General features: G+C 42.7%; 1 protein-coding gene across 1 annotated transcript in view; it reads left to right on the top strand.

The window, feature by feature from the left end:
• Window positions 1–23,126, top strand: part of cfap74 (cilia and flagella associated protein 74) — a 346,673-nt gene that overhangs the window by 145,221 nt on the left and 178,326 nt on the right. Inside the window, exons 26-29 of the mRNA XM_041207020.1 lie at window positions 5,900–6,176; window positions 8,449–8,598; window positions 21,137–21,276; window positions 22,778–22,909. Coding sequence (XP_041062954.1) covers window positions 5,900–6,176; window positions 8,449–8,598; window positions 21,137–21,276; window positions 22,778–22,909 — 699 coding nt within the window. The remainder of the gene's footprint in view (window positions 1–5,899; window positions 6,177–8,448; window positions 8,599–21,136; window positions 21,277–22,777; window positions 22,910–23,126) is intronic.

Raw genomic sequence — 23,126 nt, 5'->3', positions numbered from 1 at the left:
GGTTGTGATCTCAACTCCACTTTGTTGTCTGTTCCCCATGACCCTTGGCTCCTTGTCTATCAAAAATCTGTCTAATTCTGCCTTGAATAAATTCAATGACCCAGCCTCCACTGTTATCTGGGGAAGAGAATTCCACATACTGACAACCTTTGAGAGAAAAAGTTTCTCCTCATTCCCATCTTAAATGGTAGATCTCTTATTCTTAAACTCTGTCCCCTGGTACTAGTTTTGCTCACAAGCAGAAACATCCTCCTAATGTCTAGCTTATCAAATCCCCTCAGGATCTTATATGTTTCAATAAGATTACCTCTCATTCTTCTAAGCACCAATGGGTATAGGCCTACCCTGTTCAACATTTCTTCCTAAGATAAGCCCCTCATCCCAGAAATGGATGGATAATAAATCTGGTTTTGCCAACGTTACTCCCATCCCAGGGCTTCTTTTTTTAAATGCTGTTAAATTGAGATTAAAACAGGAAATTCTGACAATGTAAGGCAGGGATGTCAACATCTAAAATAGAATTTATTTTTATTTAGGATTCTAAAAAAAAATCTCCTTTAATAATCCAGCTGTGATAAACTTGTGCCTGTATAGAATGCCCTGTTGGTTGTTTTAGAATGGTACAGTTGTTAAGGAGATTTATGTGCAGCACGAATGTCTACATCTTAACTACCCACAGCTGTAACAAACGGAGATTTGTTGAGGATTCCCTATCACAAGTATGGTGATGCTATTACTTCTTTTAGTCAGGTCCACATGTGATAAAATTAGCCACATGCTTTAACAGTTTAAACATCCTAGTGTTTGGGGAAGCCATTCAATTGAATCTTTCCAGAAAATAGAAGAGATAGCTCTCCAATTCTGTTAAATGAAGCAGAGATTTAACACATTATGCCTTTGGTGACAGTTGGGTAATCAGTGAACTCTTCCATAATATAATACTATTCAAGACCAATGTTTACTATTGAAAGAGAAATCAACCTGAAAAATGTATCTTTTGCCCTTAAAAGTGCCTTTAAATTGATGAATTCAGAAAGCAGTGACCATAATATTTTCCCAGAAGGAAAAACCAGTTAAAAACTGGGAAGTAAAAGTACTGGTCTGAACTGTTTTGTTCCGCCTGGGTTGTTTGGGCTGGATTTTTAGCCCCTGTTGAGGCAGGAATGGAGGCGGGCCAGTGCGAAATTTCGCACCGCCAGCAAGCATGCTGGTTCTCCGGCTTCATCCCAACCTGGGCTATTTTCCTGGAGGGGAGATGGGGACATAGGGTTATCTGCCAAAAGGCCCTATTAACAGATGTGAACTGGGATTTTCCACTTGGCCTTCAGACTCCCCAAGGGAGCATGGGACAGTTTAACACCTGGAGACAGCATCCTGGCAACAGAGCAGTGGGAGCCAAAGGTCCAAACAGGCTTACAGGCCCTCCCTGCCTGTCTGGGTGCAGCACCAGCAGCCGCAGGCTGCCCTATGGAGGGTCCCTGTCCACCACCACCCCCACCACCCCATGCCCCACCCCTCCACCCAGTGGATTGGCTGCAAAAGCCATTTAAATTTTCAGTTGGAGAAGAGGCACCTCCATTTTGAATTTGGTAGGGAATTCCATGGCTTAAGGCCTAGGCATCTGAAGGCATAGCCACCAATGGTGGAGCAATGAAAGTTGGAGATACTCAAAAAGTGCGATTTGGAGAAGTGCTGATATCTTGGACGGTTGCAGAACTTGAAGTTACAGGAGATGGGGAAGAGAGAGACCATGGTGAAATTTGAAACCAAGGATAAGAGTTTAAAATTGAGGCATTGCCAGACTGGAAACAGCGTAAATTAATGTATGTAACCGAAGTGATTTGTGGCATTGCTATATATATATTTATATAGCTGATTTGGGGACAGACTTTACTACTGAACCATTGGAACAGCTAGGAATTCATTCATATTGCAAACAGTTATTACTGAGGAATTGCATACTCATTGTTTCCTGTGCTGCCCCAATTATTGCCCTTTTGAAATAATTTCATAGGGTGCTGCCTGTTTCCAGCTTCAGGCATTGTTTTGCGTGTGTATGTGCTGCAGATATTATGACATCAGGCTGTGGAGAAGCATTGAATATAGCTGAGCAAATAAACAGGCATGAATGTAGCAGGAAGACAGCTAAATTACATTTAACCCTGTTATCTTTGATTTGGTGCAAAGTTGTTGCTGTATTCCTCAAAGGGTTAAAAACATCCAACAGTGGCACACCTTTCCTCCATCAAGCACTGTAACCTTCATAAATGGGGACTATTTCACCTGTGACAGTGAGTTATGCCAGATCTTGCACAACTATGAAAAGCACATCATTCATGAGAATCACAGATTTGAATGAGTTATGATACTCTTTCCCATGAGCGAAACAACACCTGGAAGTTGCCAGCACTGGTGAGAAATCATGTTTATCCGATGTGCACGTTTCCAGTCTCAGCACAGATATTTGAGCCGGTCTTTAAATTAATTCAAGAGCACAAGAAGCTGATGACAATCATTAAGTGCTATTTTACATATATGCAAATGATCACTTTTGAGTTAAATATCAATCTTTTGATCAGAAAGAATGCTTATCATGTCTGCAGAATAAGATTACTTATTTTACTATTAATACCCTGTATATTAAGTAACAGAATTTGAAGAAAAAATGTAATTTCACACAGAAGGAATATTTTAGTTGCCACTAGAACTCGAACTTAATGTTCTGACTGCCAATTGTGCCTCGATTTGTGCGTTATTCAGCATTGATAGTCAAATTATTATATGCTTTTCAGATGTGGTTTAGTTGCTGAGCTTTATTTAAAAATAAAACAAAATAGATCAGCAAAGACACTTCAAATAATCAACAGCAGCAGGCGTCCAGTAGAAGAAAGGATTGTCCGTCAGGGTCTTATAGTTTCCATCCAGTATGTCAAATCCGTTTCTTAGTTATTCACTTTTCTTCTTTTTGTTCCTTCCTTTCATACCCTTTGAAATATAGACATTTTGGAACAAGTCATTTATTTTAAAATCCATAAAAGAATTACTTTCACAGGAGCTATTTATTCTTAAATACTGATGCAATTCCATATGGATTCTGGTTGGTTTGAAATAATGACTATTACTTAAACATCACAACCTAAGATACAAAGAAGTAGATCGCAGTTCTGATGCAGTATCTTGCACATGAAGAGCCAGATAATGGCCAATGTATTGTAATGATTAAGCAAGTTTGGCTTGAGCTAAACCGGTCCTAGCTCTTCAAAGCATATGCAAAATCCAACCACTAAAATTGCTTTCAGCATCAAAAGTGTTCAGGAAACCTTGGCTCAGTTTAAACATTTTTTTGGTCTGAAGAAGGGTCAAACAGACTCGAAATGTTAACTCCATTTCTCTCTCCACAGATGCCGTCAGACCTGCTGAGGTTTTCCAGCATTTTCTGTTTTTATTTCAGATTTCCAGCATCCGCAGTATTTTGCATTTATTTATTTTTGTCAGTTTGGAGTTCTGATAAAATTCAAGAGATTCGATGATTTCCCAGAACACTTGGATATGAGCTTGTGCCTAATGTGGTCATTTCTTTTTGGAACTAGAGAATTAATTTTTTTTTAAAAAAACAGTTCCCATCTACCTTTTCTGTAATTTTTTTTCAGGTCATTATTTGTTGACTTAGAGAGAGTAGGCATCAATTTCCCTGTTCTCTCCCAACGCTAAATTGATTGGTCACTGGGTGTGAAAGAGGAACTTGGGTGATTTCCCCTTCTCCTGGGGATTTGCTGCATTATTACAGGTTCTTCCAGATGGCCCTATTCAGTTTGGATACTCTGTGTCGGTACCTATAGGGAAGGATCCACATTATATTATATGGGACCACTGGTTACTACATCAATAGATCAAACCCTCTGCTTCCTGTGCAGAAATATTTTCAAAACAGATACGTAACTAATGCATAGCAAAAGACCTCAATTCAAGTTGAGTGCACAATGTTACTGAATGAAAAGACCCTAAACATAATGAATTGAGGATTCTCAATCTTGTGAGCAGAAATCAGCAGCATAAAATAGTTTGTAATTCAACATATTGTTGGGGCAGTTTTGTTGTAAATATTGCCACTGCTACACTTGATCTGGCAGAACTCGGTGTTGATGCTCATTACTAGAAATGAAAATAGTTCTTTGCCCTAATGGGTACTGAAATGCACTAGAAATAATAAATATGTTGTGCTCCATAATTGTTTATTCTGAAACAGTGAACTTTATGTTATAGTGCTTACATGTCATTAGATTTATCAATCGATTGCGCTATTGTAACTAGGTCCACCAGTCTGCAATTAACCTGTGATCCTAATTATGTCAACATGGCCTATTAATGTAAAATTTATGTAAAGATACATCAAACATTTCTAGAAGAATAAAAATAAGACAGAAGATAGTGTGAACACACAGGCTTCTTAACGAGCAGGTTGGTAAGAATTTTGGAGAGATCAAGCATCGAAATTTATCTCAAATTTCCGGAATCCATGAGGAGGATTTTTCCCTTTGAGACTGGACCCTGATAAAGTCCTGACAAAGTCAGTACTCTGCCTATTTCCACTAACATCTTGTTGACATCAGTCCAAATAAGATGATCTGCCTACCATACAATTCATGTTTGAATTTCAGTGCCAGTGCAATGCCAGGTCATAGGCCATTTGTCCCAATGATTGGCTGATTGAATCAAACAGCATGTTTCTTCCATTATTTGTCATAGGCATAATAGAGACCGTACTCAACCAGCTGCGCTTGCAAAACCCAAAACAGAACATCTACTGTTAGACATTATACCGTGATTAGGTAGCACTTGCTGAACAATCCTGAGTGTGCTAATAGCTACACTAATGACCAATTTAAGATAATCCGTTAAGCTTGTAGGTTGACTCATATATGCTTGCTAAAAGTGACATACATTCATACACTTGAACCCATTTTCTGTAAATAAAAGGAATATGTTCAAGGCTTGCACCTTTTGAATTACTTGGGAGCTTGAGAAAGCCCATTGCTTTCTCCATGGCAATGCCTCAGCCAATCAGAATCGACTTCCCAACCAATCAGCACCTTCTTCTCCTGCACTATAAATCGTTGTCATCATTTGAAATTTGGCATTCTTGCATTTGTCCTGATGAGTGCAAGACAAAAAGCTTTGGCAATATGTCTCTCTTTTCAGCAATATTCATTTACTTTATCCTCATCTCCTATTATATTCATTTTCAGCCAAATGAGTAAATTTTGTTTGTAATTACACCAGTCCTCTTTGTTAGTGTTTCATTCCCCCACTGTCCCCAAACATGCCTTCATTGCCATTTTTTTTCTATTATGTACCATGCTGACTCAGTGTACCTGAGCACATACATTAAGCGATCTTTCAAATTGCTCAAACTTCCTCAAATTCAACCTTAGGAGTTCCAAAAATATGTCACAATGTGCTTCAGCTTTTAATTTCATCCCAGCCTCATTGTTATTTTTCTGTTCTGTATTGACTAAGATTAACACATGCTCAACTGCAGGCAGCCATTATTGAATTAATTTCATCTACACTTCCCCGACAGGGCAATGTAACAAAATGTTCAGGTATTACAATATACTACATTGATTGTATTAAAAGATTCTCTTTTCTACATCAGTGTTAAGTAAGCAAACTCAAAATATCTGCAGTATGTACAGAATATCAAGCAGTGCATTGACTGATGCCTTTACAAGTGTGAAAAATCTGACTGTACAGTATTAGACTTTCAGCATTGTTGATCAAAGGCAGTAGGTACTATTCAGAAATAACTATCATCACACTCACTGTTTAAACAATCATTGATATCTTGATGTAATTGCAGAACCACAAGCAACACTTTATCAATTTGTTTTTTATCTAGGGAATTCAAGATTTCCTGTAAAGCTGTTGGTGTCTTCCCTCCGCTGAAGTTATCCCATTCAGTGATTCACTTTGCTGCTACAGCTTTGAATGATACATCTACAGTGACTCTGTATGTGGAGAATGCACACTCCAGCCAAAATGAATTTACTCACCTTGTGCCAAGGATCGGAAAAGAAGAAATTGCTCCTGTTGGGCCAACATTGTTTGAATTTATCATCCCGGAATATCCTTATTTAACTATTACACCTGCTGTTGGAATTGTAATGCCAGGAGAGGTCAGAGTTTGTCCACAGCTTTTTCACGTAGCTGAAAGGAAATGTATTAAAATGTGTAAAAGAAATGGAGATTGTGCCATGATAAGAAGCTTGTAACTTTTTCTATAAAACAAGTTAATTTGAGTAAAGATAGCCCCCAGATCCTTTCCTGTACTACCAACCACCTCCATAAACCCTCTTCCCCTCACTTCTAACAGCAAATGGAAGGAATTTATTGATTTCATCACCATCCTTGGTTCCTCACCAAGCCAAACCTACCTCCTGTCCTTTTTTAGCCCTGGCCCTGAAGGCCTATCTCATCACAGATTCCACCCCTGTCCCAGCCATTGTCTCAGCCGGAACCAAATCTCAGTGTCCTATTCAATCCTGCTTTGTGCTTCTGACTCCATATCCTCTCCATCCACCCTGCCTCAGTTCATCCATGTCTTTGTCATCTCCATGCTCAACTATTTCAGTAATCTCCTGGCCAACATTCCATTTTCCACCTTCTAAAAACTTCGACTGTTCCAAACCTCTGTTGCCCGTATTCTATGCCACACCTGCTCAACCATTGCCCCTGTGCCCTCTGACACGCATTGGCTTTTAATCCCACGTTTAAAATTCTCGCCCTTGTGGTCAAATCCCTCATGGCTTTGCTCTCCCTATTTCTGTAATCTTGTCTGGCCCTATAACATCCACCCATCCTCCCCTTCCCCAAACTCTACATTCTTCTGGCTCTGGCTTGTGGACTCTTCATTCCGCCATTAGCAACTGTGCCTTCAGCCATCTAAGGCCCACATTTTGAAACACCCGACACTTGTTCACCTCCCTGTCCTCCATTAAGATCTTCTTTAAAACCCATCACTCTGATTAAAGCATTGGTCAACCCTTCAATCTTTCCTTCTTTGGTTTCGTGTGGGTTTTATGCACACCTCTAAGAAGGACATTGAGGTGTTTCTATATGAATATGCTTTCTAAGTGTTTCGTGCATCAATTGTGGTTCCATGTTCATAGATCTGTAGAAATTGACATTTGAAGACAATCATCACTGGTGATTCAAATTCAGCACGTCTCTGGAGAACTATCATATATACTCATGTATAAGTTAACCCCCTACTACTTGCCTAAAAATTTGGTCTCTAAAACTCGACTTTTACATGAGTAATATTTTCGAGAGGTTGAAATTGTTTCGCAGTGGGGCCGACAGAGCATACATGACCCGATAAGCCATTATGTAGTGGCCTGTCCCACTCCCTAAGACTCTGATGCTTGCTGCTTCCCTATCCAACTCTCGCTGCTTCCCTATCCAACCCTTCCGCTTGCAGTTTCTTTCATTCGCTCCATCCCTCTTGTCAACCGACTCCTGAGCCTTGCTCACAGTGAGGGTTCAGGACAGAAAGCAGCTAGTGGGAGAGTCAGGCAGGGAAGTGGCGAGTGAGAGAGTTGGCATGAGGGAGAAAGTCAATCTGCAAGGGAGGTGGCGAGTGGTTGGTAAGTAGAAAGAGTTAGGATTTTTTGGCCAAATGTCGAGTCGACTTTTACACAAAATTGACAATTGCTCGAGTATATGCAGTAGGTGGAGCAGTGGCTTTGAATACTATCTTCTCATGCCTGAGACCTGGATTTGAATTCACTGGAGAGCGAAGGGCCCACAACTTAATTTGACAATCTTACTCCAGATGCGTATAAGGATAGTTGGTCTCGGAAATGGAGAAGTTCACACTGATACGGAAAAAAGGTGTTTTTCTGAAGTTGGTATTGGTTTAAGTCATTGAGCAGAGTGAAAGGAGCATTACTATGCATTCAACTGAGCTACACTTGGGAGTGTTCAGTGCAGTCACTTCTTGACCAAGGAAGAACACATTCACATTTATCATCCCTTATATTATAACCACCAGTTGTAACCTTATCATGAGTGAGATATTTTAATAATGATTAATAATCAGTTGTTCTTGTTTCAGATAAGTTTATACCTGTTTTCCTGCTAACAAATTACATAAATGTCAGCTTTAAACATAAAAATTCTGAGGATATGATTTGGTTAACTTGTTGCTAATCAGGGATGTATTCCATCCATTTTCATCAATGGATTTCAGCCCAGTTTTAAATATTTTTGTCATCAGCTTCTCTTCAAATATTTAAATATTATAAGAAGTATTTCTTTCAAGTTTGCAAGAAATGCTGGCCTTTCATTGGACCGTTATTCCATAATCAATAAATTTCATGCTTTATTTATCACTCACACTTTTGTTTGCCACCTTAAAATGTTATCTCTTCTGTCTCTGAACTGTAGAAGTGTAAGGTGCACTTGACATTTAAACCAACACTACCGGACCTGCTGGTGCAAGAAGAAGCTGTACGAATGTTGTGCCGAGCTGCAGAAACTGAGAAGATTTTGAAGAAATGGGAGCCTGTCAGCACATCAAAATCAGAAAATTTATCTGTAAGAATATATAGACATCTTGTTTTTTATAATTACATTTCACTTATTCTTTTCCAGAATGAAACTCTAAGTGTTAACTTTTAGTTGTGGCAGTTTGCCTCATAAAACTGCTCTGTATACTCAATCCTGTGTTTTATCCTTATTGAAAAGTTACTGGAAGTGACTGGAGGATCATTGCATGTGAAGGTAATTTTGGCTACTGACTACTAACTGACATCAGCAGGCAACAGCCTTTAGTGTGTTACGCAATAGATCACAAGGTACAAATTATGGAATGTACAAAATAGTCCAAACTGAAAAAAAATTGCTTAAATAATATTTGATAACCTTTAATCCAATTTTCATGTACCAGATATTGGTGGGAATGCAACCTGTGACCAGAATCTCTTGGGCTTTTGTTAGGAATGTAAATATTAGATTGTATTTTGAAGGAGGGAGTAATTAAATTTGTTAAAAATAGACAGGCTGGAAGTGAGCAGTCAGCAAGGCCTTTTGAGAGGAAGGCCATGTCTGATGAATCTATTGGACTTTCTTGAGGAGGACCCCAGTATCACAGATGCCAGCCTTCAGCCAATTCAGTTCACTACATGTGATATCAAAAAACGTCTGAAAGCACGTATACTGCAAAGGCTATGGGCCCTGACAAGATTCTGGTAATAGTACTGAGGATTTGTGCTCCAGAACTTGCCACACCCCTAGCCAAGCTGTTCCAATATAGCTACAAAATTTGCATCTACCCAGCAATGTGGAAAATTGCCCACGTATGTCCTGTACTCAAAAAACAGGACAATTCCAACCCAGCAATTACCACATCAGTCTACTCTCAATCATCAGTAAAGTGATGGAAGGGGTCATCAGCACTGCTGTCAAGTGGCACTTGCTTAGCAATAACCTGCTCACTGACACCCAGTTTGAATTCCACCAGGATCACTCAGCTCCTGACCTCACTACAGCCTTGGTTCAAACACGGACAAAAGAGCTCAACTCCCGAGGTGAGGTGAGAGTGACTGCCCTTGACATCAAGGCAACACTTGACCGAGTGTGGCATCAAGGAGCCCTAGCAAAACTGGAATCAGTGGGAATCAGGGGGAGCTTTCTGCTGGTTGGAGTCATACCTAGCAAAAAGGTTGTTGGAGGTCAATCATCCCAGTTCCAGAACCTCACTGCAGGAGTTCCTCAGGCTAGTGTTCTAGGCCCAACCACCTTCAACTACTTTATCAATGAACTTTCTTCCATCATAAGGTCAGAAGAGCAAATGTTCACTGATGATTGCACAATGTTCACCATTCGTGACTCCTCAGATACTGAAGCAGTCCATGTCCAAATGCAACAAGACCTGGACAATATCCAGGCTTGGGCTGACAAATGGCAAGTAATATTCACACCACACAAGTGCCAGGCAATGACTATCTCCAACAAGAGAGAATCTAACCCGCTTGACATTCAAAGGCATTACCATTGCTGAATCCCCCATTATCAACATCCTGGGAGTTACCATTGACCAGAAACTGAACGGGACTAGCCATATCAATACTGTGGCTACAAGAGCAGGTCAGAGGCTGGGAATCCTGTGGTGAGTAACTCAGCTCCTGATTCCCCAAAGCCTGTCCACCATTTACAAGGCACAAGTCAAGAGTGTGATTAAATACTCTCCACTTCCCTGGATGAGTACAACTCCAACAACACTCAAGTAGCTGTACACCATCCAGGACAAAGCATCCCACTTGATTGGCACCCCATCCATAAATATTCACTCTCTCCACCACCAAAGGGCAGTGGCAGCAGTGTGTGCAATCTATAACATGCACTGCAGGAACTCACCAAGGCTCCTTAGACAGCACCTTCCAAACCCACGACAGCTACTATCTAGAAGGACAAGGGCAGCAGACACATGGGAACACCACCAACTGGAAGTTCCCCTCCAAGCCACTCTCAATACTGACTTGGAAATATATCACCACTCCTTTGCTGGATCAAAATCCTGGAACTCCCTCCCTAACAGCACTGTGGGTGTACCTGCACCACATGGACAAAATCCTGGAACTCCCTCCCTAACAGCACTGTGGGTGTACCTGCACCACATGGACAAAATCCTGGAACTCCCTCCCTAACAGCACTGTGGGTGTACCTGCACCACATGGGCTGCAGTGGTTCCAGAAGGCAGCTCACAATCACCTTCTGAAGGGCAACTAGAGATGGGCAATAAATGCTGGCCTAGCCCTAATCCCATGAATGAATAAAAAAAATTAACAGATTTAGTGGACAAGGAGAACTCCATTGCTGTTATATATTTAGATTTTAATCTGTTTACAGGAGATGGGTGATGAAGTAGAAAGATATAGAATAGACGGTCATCAGCTTCCCAACTGATTTTCCTTTGGATAAAAATCCGGGCCCTATATTTTTTTAACTTATCAATGTGTGAATGGATGAGCTCATTGATGAAGTTGACTTGATATTAAACTTGTTCCTGGATCATTTGGTAAGGATCATTAATAACCTGAAAAAGGGTGGATACAGATTCAATAGTAGTCTTCCAAAGAGAGTTGGATACATACTTGAGGGGGAAAACTCATTACAAGATTATGAGGAAAGAACAGGGAAAAGGGACTAATTGCATTACTCTTTGAAAGACCTGCCTCAAAGTTGATGGGTGAGTGGACTCATTCTGTGCTGTCCTATTCTATGATCTGTGATTACATTGTACACGTAGAACTTGAAATAGGTGGTTCATCTGAGATCAGAATTGAAATTTTGCAAAGCAGAAGAGTCATGCAGAATAAGGAGCTAATACCACAAGTGACTAAAAATATAACAGGAAAGACCAAAACTGAAAATCTACTGGGAGTGATGTGCCATATGGCACTCATTCTGATGACGTATTATAACAGCAGTATGTGTATGGATATCTACAACTCTGGAAGGTGCTGTAAGTTTTGAGCACAGTCTCTCCCCACAGCCATTCATTTATTTACACATTAGAACAGGTGGTGATCCACCCCAACATTAAGTTGCAATGCAATAATTCAGTTGAGGGCATAGTAAGTCATGGGAACAATAGACGACTGCTGTATAATGACACCTCAGAATGACTGCCATCTATTTGTTACAGTACATAAGTTTTGGAGTAAATTTTGTCTGAACCACCTAGTTATAAAGTATCTCCCAGCTAAACCCAGAGACCAGAATCAGGTGGGAAAGAAGGCACAAACCTGCTTGATCTTAATAAATTTAAATAGAAGGAAAATAAGGCAATTTATTGGAGTTCTTTGAAGGATTGACATGTGCTGTGAATAAAGTGGAACCGGTGGATATACTGTATTTCCAGAAGGCATATGATAAGGTGTCACATCAAAGGTTATTGTGGAAAATAAAAGCTCATGGTGTAGGGGGTAACATATTGGTATGGATACCATCAACTCCTCTCACTTCCTCCAAATAAAAGGTGTGGCTATGGGTACCCACATGGGCCCCAGCTATGCCTGTCTCTTTATGGGGTATGTGGAACATTCCTTGTTCCAGTCCTACTCCGGCCCCCTTCCACAACTCTTTCTCCGGTACATCGATGATTACTTCGGTGCTGCTTCATGCTGTCGTCGGGACTTGGAAAAATTTATTAATTTTGCTTCCAATCTCCACCCCTCCATCATTTTTACTTGGTCCATCTCTGAAGGGTCCCTTCCCTTCCTTGACTTCTCTGTCTCAATCTCTGGTGATAAACTGTCCACCAATATCCATTACAAACCTACCGACTCCCCACAGCTACCTCGAATACAGCTCCTCACACCCCGCTTCCTGTAAGGACTCCATCCCATTCTCTCAGTTCCTTCGCCTCCGCCGCATCTGTTCCGATGATGCTACCTTCAAAAACAGTTCCTCTGACATATCCTCCTTCTTCCTTAACCGAGGTTTTCCACCCACGGTCGTTGACAGGGCCCTCAACCGTGTCCGGCCCATCTCCCGCGCATCCGCCCTCACGCCTTCTCCTCCCTCCCAGAAACATGATAGGGTGCCCCTTGACCTCACTTATCACCCCACCAGCCTCCGTATTCAAAGGATCATCCTCCGCCATTTCCGCCAACTCCAGCATGATGCCACCACCAAACAGATCTTCCCTTCACCCCCCTTATCGGCATTCCGTAGGGATCATTCCCTCCGGGACACCCTGGTCCAGTCCTCCATCACCCCCTACTCCTCAACCCCCTCCTATGGCACCACCCCATGCCCACGCAAAAGATGCAACACCTGCCCCTTCACTTCCTCTCTCCTCACCATCCAAGGGCCCAAACACTCCTTTCAAGTGAAGCAGCATTTCACTTGCATTTCCCCCAACTTAGTCTACTGCATTTGTTGCTCCCAATGTGGTCTCCTCTACATTGGAGAGACCAAACGTAAACTGGGCGACCGCTTTACAGAACACCTGCTCTCTGTCCGCAAGAATGACCCAAACCTCCCTGTCGCTTGCCATTTTAACACTCCACCCTGCTCTCTTGCCCACATGTCTGTCCTTGGCTTGCTGCATTGTTCCAGTGAAGCCCAACGCAAACTGGAGGAACAACACCTCATCTTCCGACTAGGGACTTTACAGCCTTCCGGACTGAATATTGAATTCAACAACTTTAGGTCTTGAGCTCCCTCCTCCATCCCCACCCCCTTTCTGCTTCCCCCTTCCTTTTGTTTTTTCCAATAAATTATATAGATTTTTCTTTTCCCACCTATTTCCATTATTTTTAAATATTTTTAAATCTTTTATGCTCCCCCCACCCCCACTAGAGCTATACCTTGAGTGCTCTGCCATCCATTCTTAATTAGCACATTCATTTAGATAATATCACCAACTTCAACACCTCTGTGTTCTTTTGTTCTGTTGTTTGTGACATCTTTTGATGATCTGCTTCTATTACTGCTTGTTTGTCCCGACAACCACACCAACCCCCTCCACTTCTCTCTCTCTCCCCCCACCCAAACCCCCCCTCCACCCCCACACACCTTAAACCAGCTTATATTTCACCCTTTTCTTGGACTCACTCAAGTTCTGTCGAAGGATCATGAGGACCCGAAACGTCAACTCTTTTCTTCTCCGCCGATGCTGCCAGACCTGCTGAGTTTTTCCAGGTAATTCTGTTTTTGTTTTGGATTTCAAGCATCCGCAGGTTTTTTGTTTTTATTTATGGATAGAAGACCGGCTGGCTAACAGGAAACAGAGACTAGCCATAAATGGGTCTTTTTCTGGTTGGCGGGGTGTGATGAGTGGTGTGCCACAGGGATCAGTGCTGGGGCCTCAACCTTTTACAATTTATATAAATGACTTGGATTAAGGGACAGATGGTATGGTTGCTAAATTTGCTAACGACATAAAAAGAGGCAGGAAAGTAAGCTGTGAAGAGGATGTAAGGAGGATACAAAGTGACATGGATAGGTTAAGTGAGTGGGCAAAGATCTGGCAAATGGAGTATGATGCAGGCAAATGTGAAATTGTCCATTTTGTCAGGAAGAATAAAAAAGAAGTATATTATCTAAATGGTGAGCGATTGCAGAGCTCTGACATTCAGAGGGACTAATACCAGGAATGGGCAGGTTGCCTTTTGAGGAAAGGTTGGACAGGTTAGGCTTGTATCCACTGGAGCTTAAAAGAGTAAGAAGCGACTTGATTGAAACCTTTAAGATCCTGAGGGGTCTTGACACAGTGGGTATGGAGAGGATGTTTCCTCTTGTGGGAGAATCTAGAACTAGGCGTCACAGTTTAAAAATAAGGAGTCGCTTATTTTAGACAGAAATGAGGAGAAGCTTTTTCTCTCAGAGGGTCGTGAGTCTTCAGAACTCCCTTCCTCAAAAGGCAGTGGAATCAGGGCCTTTGAGTATTTTCAGGGCGTAGTTGGATAGATTCTTGATAGACGGTGGGGGGGGGGGTGAAAGGTTATCAGGGATAGGCGGGAGGTTACAATCAGATCAGCCATGATCTTATTGAATGGTACAGCAGGCCTGAGAGGCCGAGAGACGTCCTCCTGTTTCATGATCATATGTAACTCAGGCTTTCCAGTTCTTGGGGATGCCCCGAAATAGTTAATTGCTCACAGCTGTTCGATACTACTCCAGTCAGCAGTAGAGTTTGCAGGTGGTACATAAAAGATAGAAAATTTAAGCCTTTTCTACTCTCTCATGATTTTACCACAGCATGAAATTTGTGAATTTACTTGATTTATTTGTAAAATGGTTTTAATTTTTAAATTATCCATATTACATAAAGGATATAGAGGAACTTGAGTTGGTGCAAAAAAGACTTAGAAGGATTACACCAGAACTGAGAGGATATAACTATCAGGAAAGACTGAATCTGAGGTTAAAGAGAAGGCTGACTGGTGTCCTAATAGAGGTCTTTAAAATTATGAAGGCATTTTATAGGATAGTTGTAGGAAAGATGTTTCCATTTGAGGGGAGACCAAACTAGAGGACACAAATTTAGGTTAGTCACTAATAAATCCAACTGGGGAAACTTCTTTACCCAGAGAGTGGTGAGAATGTGGAATTTACTACCACAGGGAGTAGTTGAATCAAACAGTGTTGGATACATTTAAGGAGAAGCTAATAAAGACATGAGGAAGAGAGGAATTGAAGGATATACAGATTGGGCTATGTGAATGAGGGTGGGAGAAGGCTCGTGTGAACAATAAATACCGGCGTGGACAATAAATACCGGCATGGACATGTTGGGCTGTATAGGGTGGAAGGTTACAATCAGATCAGCCATGATCTTACTGAATGGCAGACCAGGCTCGAGGGGCCGAGTGGCCTACTCCTGCTGCTATTTTGTATGTACTTGTGTATATATATGGTCTATTTTTGTGATGTAATTTCTAATTCTCATCGATATTTTTAGTTGTGATCTGTTGCAACACTATGTGATAGCACCATAGAGCAGAATATCAGAATATGATTTAGTCTTTCAGGAGTGAGAGGCAATTGAAATAGCAAAGAGGAGGATCAAGGTGAATTCAGTCTGGAGCACTGAGGAGGTAAGTTCACAGCCATTCCAAATTTTAATGATGTAAATTGGTCCAAGTAATGAATTAAGAGTTTCAAATGGCATAATTTAGACCAATTTAATTTGACCTCAGATTCAGTGAAGATCTCTATGAAATACTTCTTTTTTTGGAAGTTCCTTCAGCTTTCTGTTCATCCCTCAGCTGGCTAAGGCAAGTAGCAGATGATTCATAGGCATCAACAGCACCTCATAATTGGTGTATAAATTTTGTGTCAGTTGATCATAGCCAGGGATTTTTTTTTTTAAAGTGTTTTACAGTTCTTCCAAGCATGAGCACACTCACGCACAGCACCACTCCCTCTCCAACCTTCAGTGCCCAAGACTGAAGCACTGCACTGGGCAGGAATTGTAGGAAAAGATCTAGAAGATCAGGAACTGGGGGAGGCTGGTGACAAAAGTGTGGTGGTAGTGAGGGAGTGCCTCTGTAAATTTGGGATGCTGGGTGGAGAGAGGGGAGTGCTTCTGTGCACTTCCACGTCCCACAAACTGCACACCCGACCCATGTATGACTTTCCACGCCACGTTAGTCTTTTTCACACCAGGGCCGGGTTTGCAGCGCAGTTTGCTGGAGTGTGGGTGCGGAGGCAGACCCATTAGAAGGCTGGTCTCAGTTCTCCATCACAATATCCCAGCTCCTAACAGTGTTTAAAGGGTCAACTTAGCTTTAAAGGACAAATCCCTATGAACAATTACTGCATTAAAAACATGTCTATGTTACAATACAGCATCAACTAGTGAGATTTGAAGATATGAAAACATTTTCTTTACGAACTCTAAAACCTATTAATGGACTTCCAAAAACCACCACACTGCCAGATAAAAATGGTATACAGGATGAAATCCGATTTTCATTCCCATTTAAAATGGGAATCACAACCTCAGTGAGGGCAGGTATGTGTTTTGCACCCGAGGCATTCCTGACCCGCCAAAAAAGCCAGAGGAAAATGATGTGGGGTTGGGAATGTGCAGGAAAATAGGATTTCCTCAAAAAGAAAACTAAATGTAGCCATTCACACACTGAAATGTCCCTCTGCATCCAGACGAAAACTCTGGATGTGAGGCTCTCCATAATTGACTAGTCTATTGATATTCATTACAAAAACAGAATTACCTGGAAAAACTCAGCAGGTCTGGCAGCATCGGCGGAGAAGAAAAGAGTTGACGTTTCGAGTCCTCATGACCCTTCGACAGAACTTGCGTTCGAGTCCAAGAAAGAGTTGAAATATAAGCTGGTTTAAGGTGTGTGTGTGGGGGGCGGAGAGGTAGAGAGACAAAGAGGTGGGGGGGGGGGGTGGGGGTGTGTGGTTGTAGGGACAAACAAGCAGTGATAGAAGCAGATCATCAAAAGATGTCAACGACAATAGTACAATAGAACACATAGGTGTTAAAATTAAAGTTGGTGATATTATCTAAACGAATGTGCTAATTAAGAATGGATGGTAGGGCACTCAAGGTATAGCTCTAGTGGGTTTTTTTTATATATATAATGGAAATAGGTGGGAAAAGGAAAATCTTTATAATTTATTGGAAAAAAAAAAGGAAGGGGGAAACAGAAAGGGGGTGGGGATGGGGGAGGGAGCTTACGACCTAAAGTTGTTGAATTCAATATTCAGTCCAGAAGGCTGTAAAGTCCCTAGTCGGAAGATGAGGTGTTGTTCCTCCAGTTTGCGTTGGGCTTCACTGGAACAATGCAGCAAGCCAAGGACAGACATGTGGGCAAGAGAGCAGGGTGGAGTGTTGAAATGGCAAGCGACAGGGAGGTTTGGGTCATTCTTGCGGACAGACCGCAGGTGTTCTGCAAAGCGGTCACCCAGTTTACGTTTGGTCTCTCCAATGTAGAGGAGACCACATTGGGAGCAACGGATGCAGTAGACTAAGTTGGGGGAAATGCAAGTGAAATGCTGCTTCATTTGAAAGGAGTGTTTGGGTCCTTGGACGGTGAGGAGAGAGGAAGTGAAGGGGCAGGTATTGCATTTTTTGCGTGGGCATGGGGTGGTGCCATAGGAGGGGGTTGAGGAGTAGGGGGTGATGGAGGAGTGGACCAGGGTGTCCCGGAGGGAGCGATCCCTACGGAATGCCGATAAGGGGGGTGAAGGGAAGATGTGTTTGGTGGTGGCATCATGCTGGAGTTGGCGGAAATGGCGGAGGATGATCCTTTGAATGCGGAGGCTGGTGGGGCGATAAGTGAGGACAAGGGGGACCCTATCATGTTTCTGGGAGGGAGGTGAAGGCGTGAGGGCGGATGCGCGGGAGATGGGCCAGACACGGTTGAGGGCCCTGTCAACGACCGTGGGTGGAAAACCTCGGTTAAGGAAGAAGGAGGACATGTCAGAGGAACTGTTTTTGAATGTAGCATCATCGGAACAGATGCAACGGAGGCGAAGGAATTGAGAGAATGGGATGGAGTCCTTACAGGAAGCAGGGTGTGAGGAGCTGTAGTCGAGATAGCTGTGGGAGTCGGTGGGTTTGTAATGGATATTGGTGGACAGTCTATCACCAGAGATTGAGACAGAGAGGTCAAGGAAGGGAAGGGAAGTGTCAGAGATGGACCACGTGAAAATGATGGAGGGGTGGAGATTGGAAGAAAAATTAATAAATTTTTCCAAGTCCTGACGAGAGCATGAAGCGGCACCGAAGTAATCATCGATGTACCGGAGAAAGAGTTGTGGAAGGGGGCCGGAGTAGGACTGCAACAAGGAATGTTCCACATACCCCATAAAGAGACAGGCATAGCTGGGGCCCATGCGGGTACCCATAGCCACACCTTTTATTTGGAGGAAGTGAGAGGAGTTGAAGGAGAAATTGTTCAGTGTGAGAACAAGTTCAGCCAGACGGAGGAGAGTAGTGGTGGATGGGGATTGTTCGGGCCTCTGTTCGAGGAAGGAGCTAAGGGCCCTCAGACCATCCTGGTGGGGGATGGAGGTGTAGAGGGATTGGACGTCCATGGTGAAGAGTAAGCGGTTGGGGCCAGGGAACTGGAAATTGTTGATGTGACGTAAGGTGTCAGAGGAATCACGGATGTAGGTGGGAAGGGACTGGACAAGGGGAGAGAGAAGGGAGTCAAGATAACGAGAAATGAGTTCTGTGGGGCAGGAGCAAGCTGAGACGATCGGTCTACCGGGGCAGTTCTGTTTGTGGATTTTGGGTAGACCGATCGTCTCAGCTTGCTCCTGCCCCACAGAACTCATTTCTCGTTATCTTGACTCCCTTCTCTCTCCCCTTGTCCAGTCCCTTCCCACCTACATCCGTGATTCCTCTGACACCTTACGTCACATCAACAATTTCCAGTTCCCTGGCCCCAACCGCTTACTCTTCACCATGGACGTCCAATCCCTCTACACCTCCATCCCCCACCAGGATGGTCTGAGGGCCCTTAGCTCCTTCCTCGAACAGAGGCCCGAACAATCCCCATCCACCACTACTCTCCTCCGTCTGGCTGAACTTGTTCTCACACTGAACAATTTCTCCTTCAACTCCTCTCACTTCCTCCAAATAAAAGGTGTGGCTATGGGTACCCGCATGGGCCCCAGCTATGCCTGTCTCTTTATGGGGTATGTGGAACATTCCTTGTTGCAGTCCTACTCCGGCCCCCTTCCACAACTCTTTCTCCGGTACATCGATGATTACTTCGGTGCCGCTTCATGCTCTCGTCAGGACTTGGAAAAATTTATTAATTTTTCTTCCAATCTCCACCCCTCCATCATTTTCACGTGGTCCATCTCTGACACTTCCCTTCCCTTCCTTGACCTCTCTGTCTCAATCTCTGGTGATAGACTGTCCACCAATATCCATTACAAACCCACCGACTCCCACAGCTATCTCGACTACAGCTCCTCACACCCTGCTTCCTGTAAGGACTCCATCCCATTCTCTCAATTCCTTCGCCTCCGTTGCATCTGTTCCGATGATGCTACATTCAAAAACAGTTCCTCTGACATGTCCTCCTTCTTCCTTAACCGAGGTTTTCCACCCACGGTCGTTGACAGGGCCCTCAACCGTGTCCGGCCCATCTCCTGCACATCCGCCCTCACGCCTTCACCTCCCTCCCAGAAACATGATAGGGTCCCCCTTGTCCTCACTTATCGCCCCACCAGCCTCCGCATTCAAAGGATCATCCTCCGCCATTTCCGCCAACTCCAGCATGATGCCACCACCAAACAGATCTTCCCTTCACCCCCCTTATCGGCATTCCGTAGGGATCGCTCCCTCCGGGACACCCTGGTCCACTCCTCCATCACCCCCTACTCCTCAACCCCCTCCTATGGCACCACCCCATGCCCACGCAAAAAATGCAATACCTGCCCCTTCACTTCCTCTCTCCTCACCGTCCAAGGACCCAAACACTCCTTTCAAGTGAAGCAGCATTTCACTTGCATTTCCCCCAACTTAGTCTACTGCATCCGTTGCTCCCAATGTGGTCTCCTCTACATTGGAGAGACCAAACATAAACTGGGTGACCGCTTTGCAGAACACCTGCGGTCTGTCCGCAAGAATGACCCAAACCTCCCTGTCGCTTGCCATTTCAACACTCCACCCTGCTCTCTTGCCCACATGTCTGTCCTTGGCTTGCTGCATTGTTCCAGTGAAGCCCAACGCAAACTGGAGGAACAACACCTCATCTTCCGACTAGGGACTTTACAGCCTTCTGGACTGAATATTGAATTCAACAACTTTAGGTCGTAAGCTCCCTCCCCCATCCCCACCCCCTTTCTGTTTCCCCCTTCCCTTTTTTTTCCAATAAATTATAAAGATTTTCCTTTTCCCACCTATTTCCATTATATATATAAAAAAAAAACCCACTAGAGCTATACCTTGAGTGCCCTACCATCCATTCTTAATTAGCACATTCGTTTAGATAATATCACCAACTTTAATTTTAACACCTATGTGTTCTATTAAACTATTGTCGTTGACATCTTTTGATGATCTGCTTCTATCACTGCTTGTTTGTCCCTACAACCACACACCCCCACCCCCCCCTCCACCTCTTTGTCTCTCTATCTCTCCCCCCCCCAAACACACACCTTAAACCAGCTTATATTTCAACTCTTTCTTGGACTCGAACGCAAGTTCTGTCGAAGGGTCATGAGGACTCGAAACGTCAACTCTTTTCTTCTCCGCCGATGCTGCCAGACCTGCTGAGTTTTTCCAGGTAATTCTGTTTTTGTTTTGGATTTCCAGCATCCGCAGTTTTTTTGTTTTTATTATTATTGATATTCATTGTCCAACTTCACATATATTAGAGAAGAGCGCAGGTGAAGTACTGGAGCACAACTTATACCAGAGGAGGGTTCGATGAATCAGTAAGAGGAGGAGAGAAAATTGTCAGAAAAAGAATAGAAAGAGTTAAAAAAAACATTTTAAGTGATTTCATTCTTTGTACAAGAGTGGTATGGTTTCTATGTTCGCATCAGTTTTAATAACAAACAATCCACTCAATGAGACGTGAACGAGTTGGGAGAAAGTGTTCTTTATATCCTTTGGTTTTCTCTGCAGATCAAAAAGAAAACACAGCCGAAACAAAAAGATATAAACCAACATAGTTCAAGCCTTTCTAAGCTGCCAGTTAAGAAAAAGAGCAGTGAAAGTGACAGCTCCTTGTTTGAACCTCGCAATCCACTAGACATTCCACTTGAGTGAGTAAAATGATATTTATTGCACAGTTTTTGTCACTTTGGAAATGAGGGTAATTTTATGAATTTTGTAATCTAGACACAGAACTTTGGCCTTGAATAAACACCTGAAAGGAAAAAATTCAGAGAACAATGGGGATAAGGCAGGGGAGTGGGAGTAGCTAAATTGCTCTTGTAGAGAGACAGCCCTGACAGCCCATATGGCCTCCTGTGTTGTAACCATTCTCTGATTTGATTCTATGAAAGCACACATCAGGAATTCAGAGCTGCACCACTCATGATATTCTGTTCATTCATTACATGGACAGAAACTAATAAGTGCTATGTGCCTGAAAGGCTAGTGTGCACTGACTGGGTGCAACTGTGTATTCAACATGAAGTTGAAAAATTATTACAGTTGCTTTCAATTTGGGGAAAAAGTGTAATATTTGCTTCAGAAGTTGTAACTTGCACCTATAGTTAAAGCATCAGTTGCATCAGCCACAGATGAAAATACACTGCGTGAATGGAGTAGTTCAAGGGGGCAGCTCACCACCACCTTCTCAAGGGCAATTAGGGATGGGCAATAAATGCTGGCTTGGCCAGCGCTGCCTACATCCCATGAAAGAATGTATAAAAGAAGATAGTGTAGGATACTTGCCTGCAATTCTGCTATACAAGCTTTCCAGTTCAAATTCCAAGTGGCAAGCATGGTCAGCTTTAATTCTAAGGGTATTACAAGGCAACCATGAGGGTGGGATTCCAAACTTTACTAAATGGCAAAAACCATGAGCCCTGAAAAGAAGAAGCACTAATGTACCTTCCTACAGGCTGCAACCCAACCACAGCTGCACTCTCTGATTCGGCCCCAAATTTCCAATGCAAGCAGCTGCCAAGGGCCAGATCTGCACTGAGGGTGTGGCTATGCTACGCTTATTGCCTGGCCCACCAAATTCAAGGCTTATGGCACCTTGACCGCATAAAGCACATTTCTAATGAATTCTGCCTCTCCATCACCAACACAAGAAAGGGGAGGGATATCAGGACCATCATGTATTTGAGGACACAGTCCAACAAACACTTTTTTATATTGTATTCTGGGTAAATGTTTCCGTCATGTTCCGATTGTTATTGCTCATATAAATTTCTAATATCAATTCATGGCTATTTTTATAAGCAATTTCCACAATAAATGTACTTTTCACTTAAAATAAAAAAGTAACCAGTACCCCCATGTACGGTACTTATTTATTATTTAAATTTTAACAAAGTAGTAAAAATAATGCTAGTGTTTTATAATCATCATTTCACTTGACTGGTACAATTTATTTTCTTTGCTGTTGTATGTTTTGTCGGAATTGTTTCAACTTGAAGTGTATAATCAAAAATGTAATGCCTTGCATGTTATGTAATTATCCAGATGTGGCACTTATAAAATCTGTAGCCTTTGACAGGACCCAATTTATACCTCAAGATTCAGAAGATATTCGTTCTTTTCAAATAACCCTGTTCTCCATTGTTTCAGTTCTGATGAATACAGTGCAGCTCTTACTTCATTGCTGAAGAATTTCAGGGAAGTGTTTCATTCACTTGTCATTCCCTGTTTTGTTACACCTCAGACAACAGACCATAAAGGGTCAGGTTACAACCCATACAGGTACAATAGCATTAATAATATTGTGCTTATAATAAACCTTATCTTGGCCTAAAACACTCAGCATTCAATTGTATTCTCTTAATCTTGAAACAAGTGCATATGTCTTCTGTGACCTTGATTTTTGACAAATCACAGAAACAGGCCATTCAGCCCGACCAGTCCTTACTGGTGTTTATGCTCCACTCAAGCCTCCTCCCATCTTTCCTCATCTAAATCT

The sequence above is a fragment of the Carcharodon carcharias genome, chromosome 15, assembly GCF_017639515.1.
Source record: "Carcharodon carcharias isolate sCarCar2 chromosome 15, sCarCar2.pri, whole genome shotgun sequence".
In the NCBI taxonomy this organism is placed as follows: domain Eukaryota; kingdom Metazoa; phylum Chordata; class Chondrichthyes; order Lamniformes; family Lamnidae; genus Carcharodon; species Carcharodon carcharias.
The sequence above is the reverse complement of the archived record's forward strand: the minus strand, read 5'-3'. Positions and strand labels throughout refer to the sequence as shown.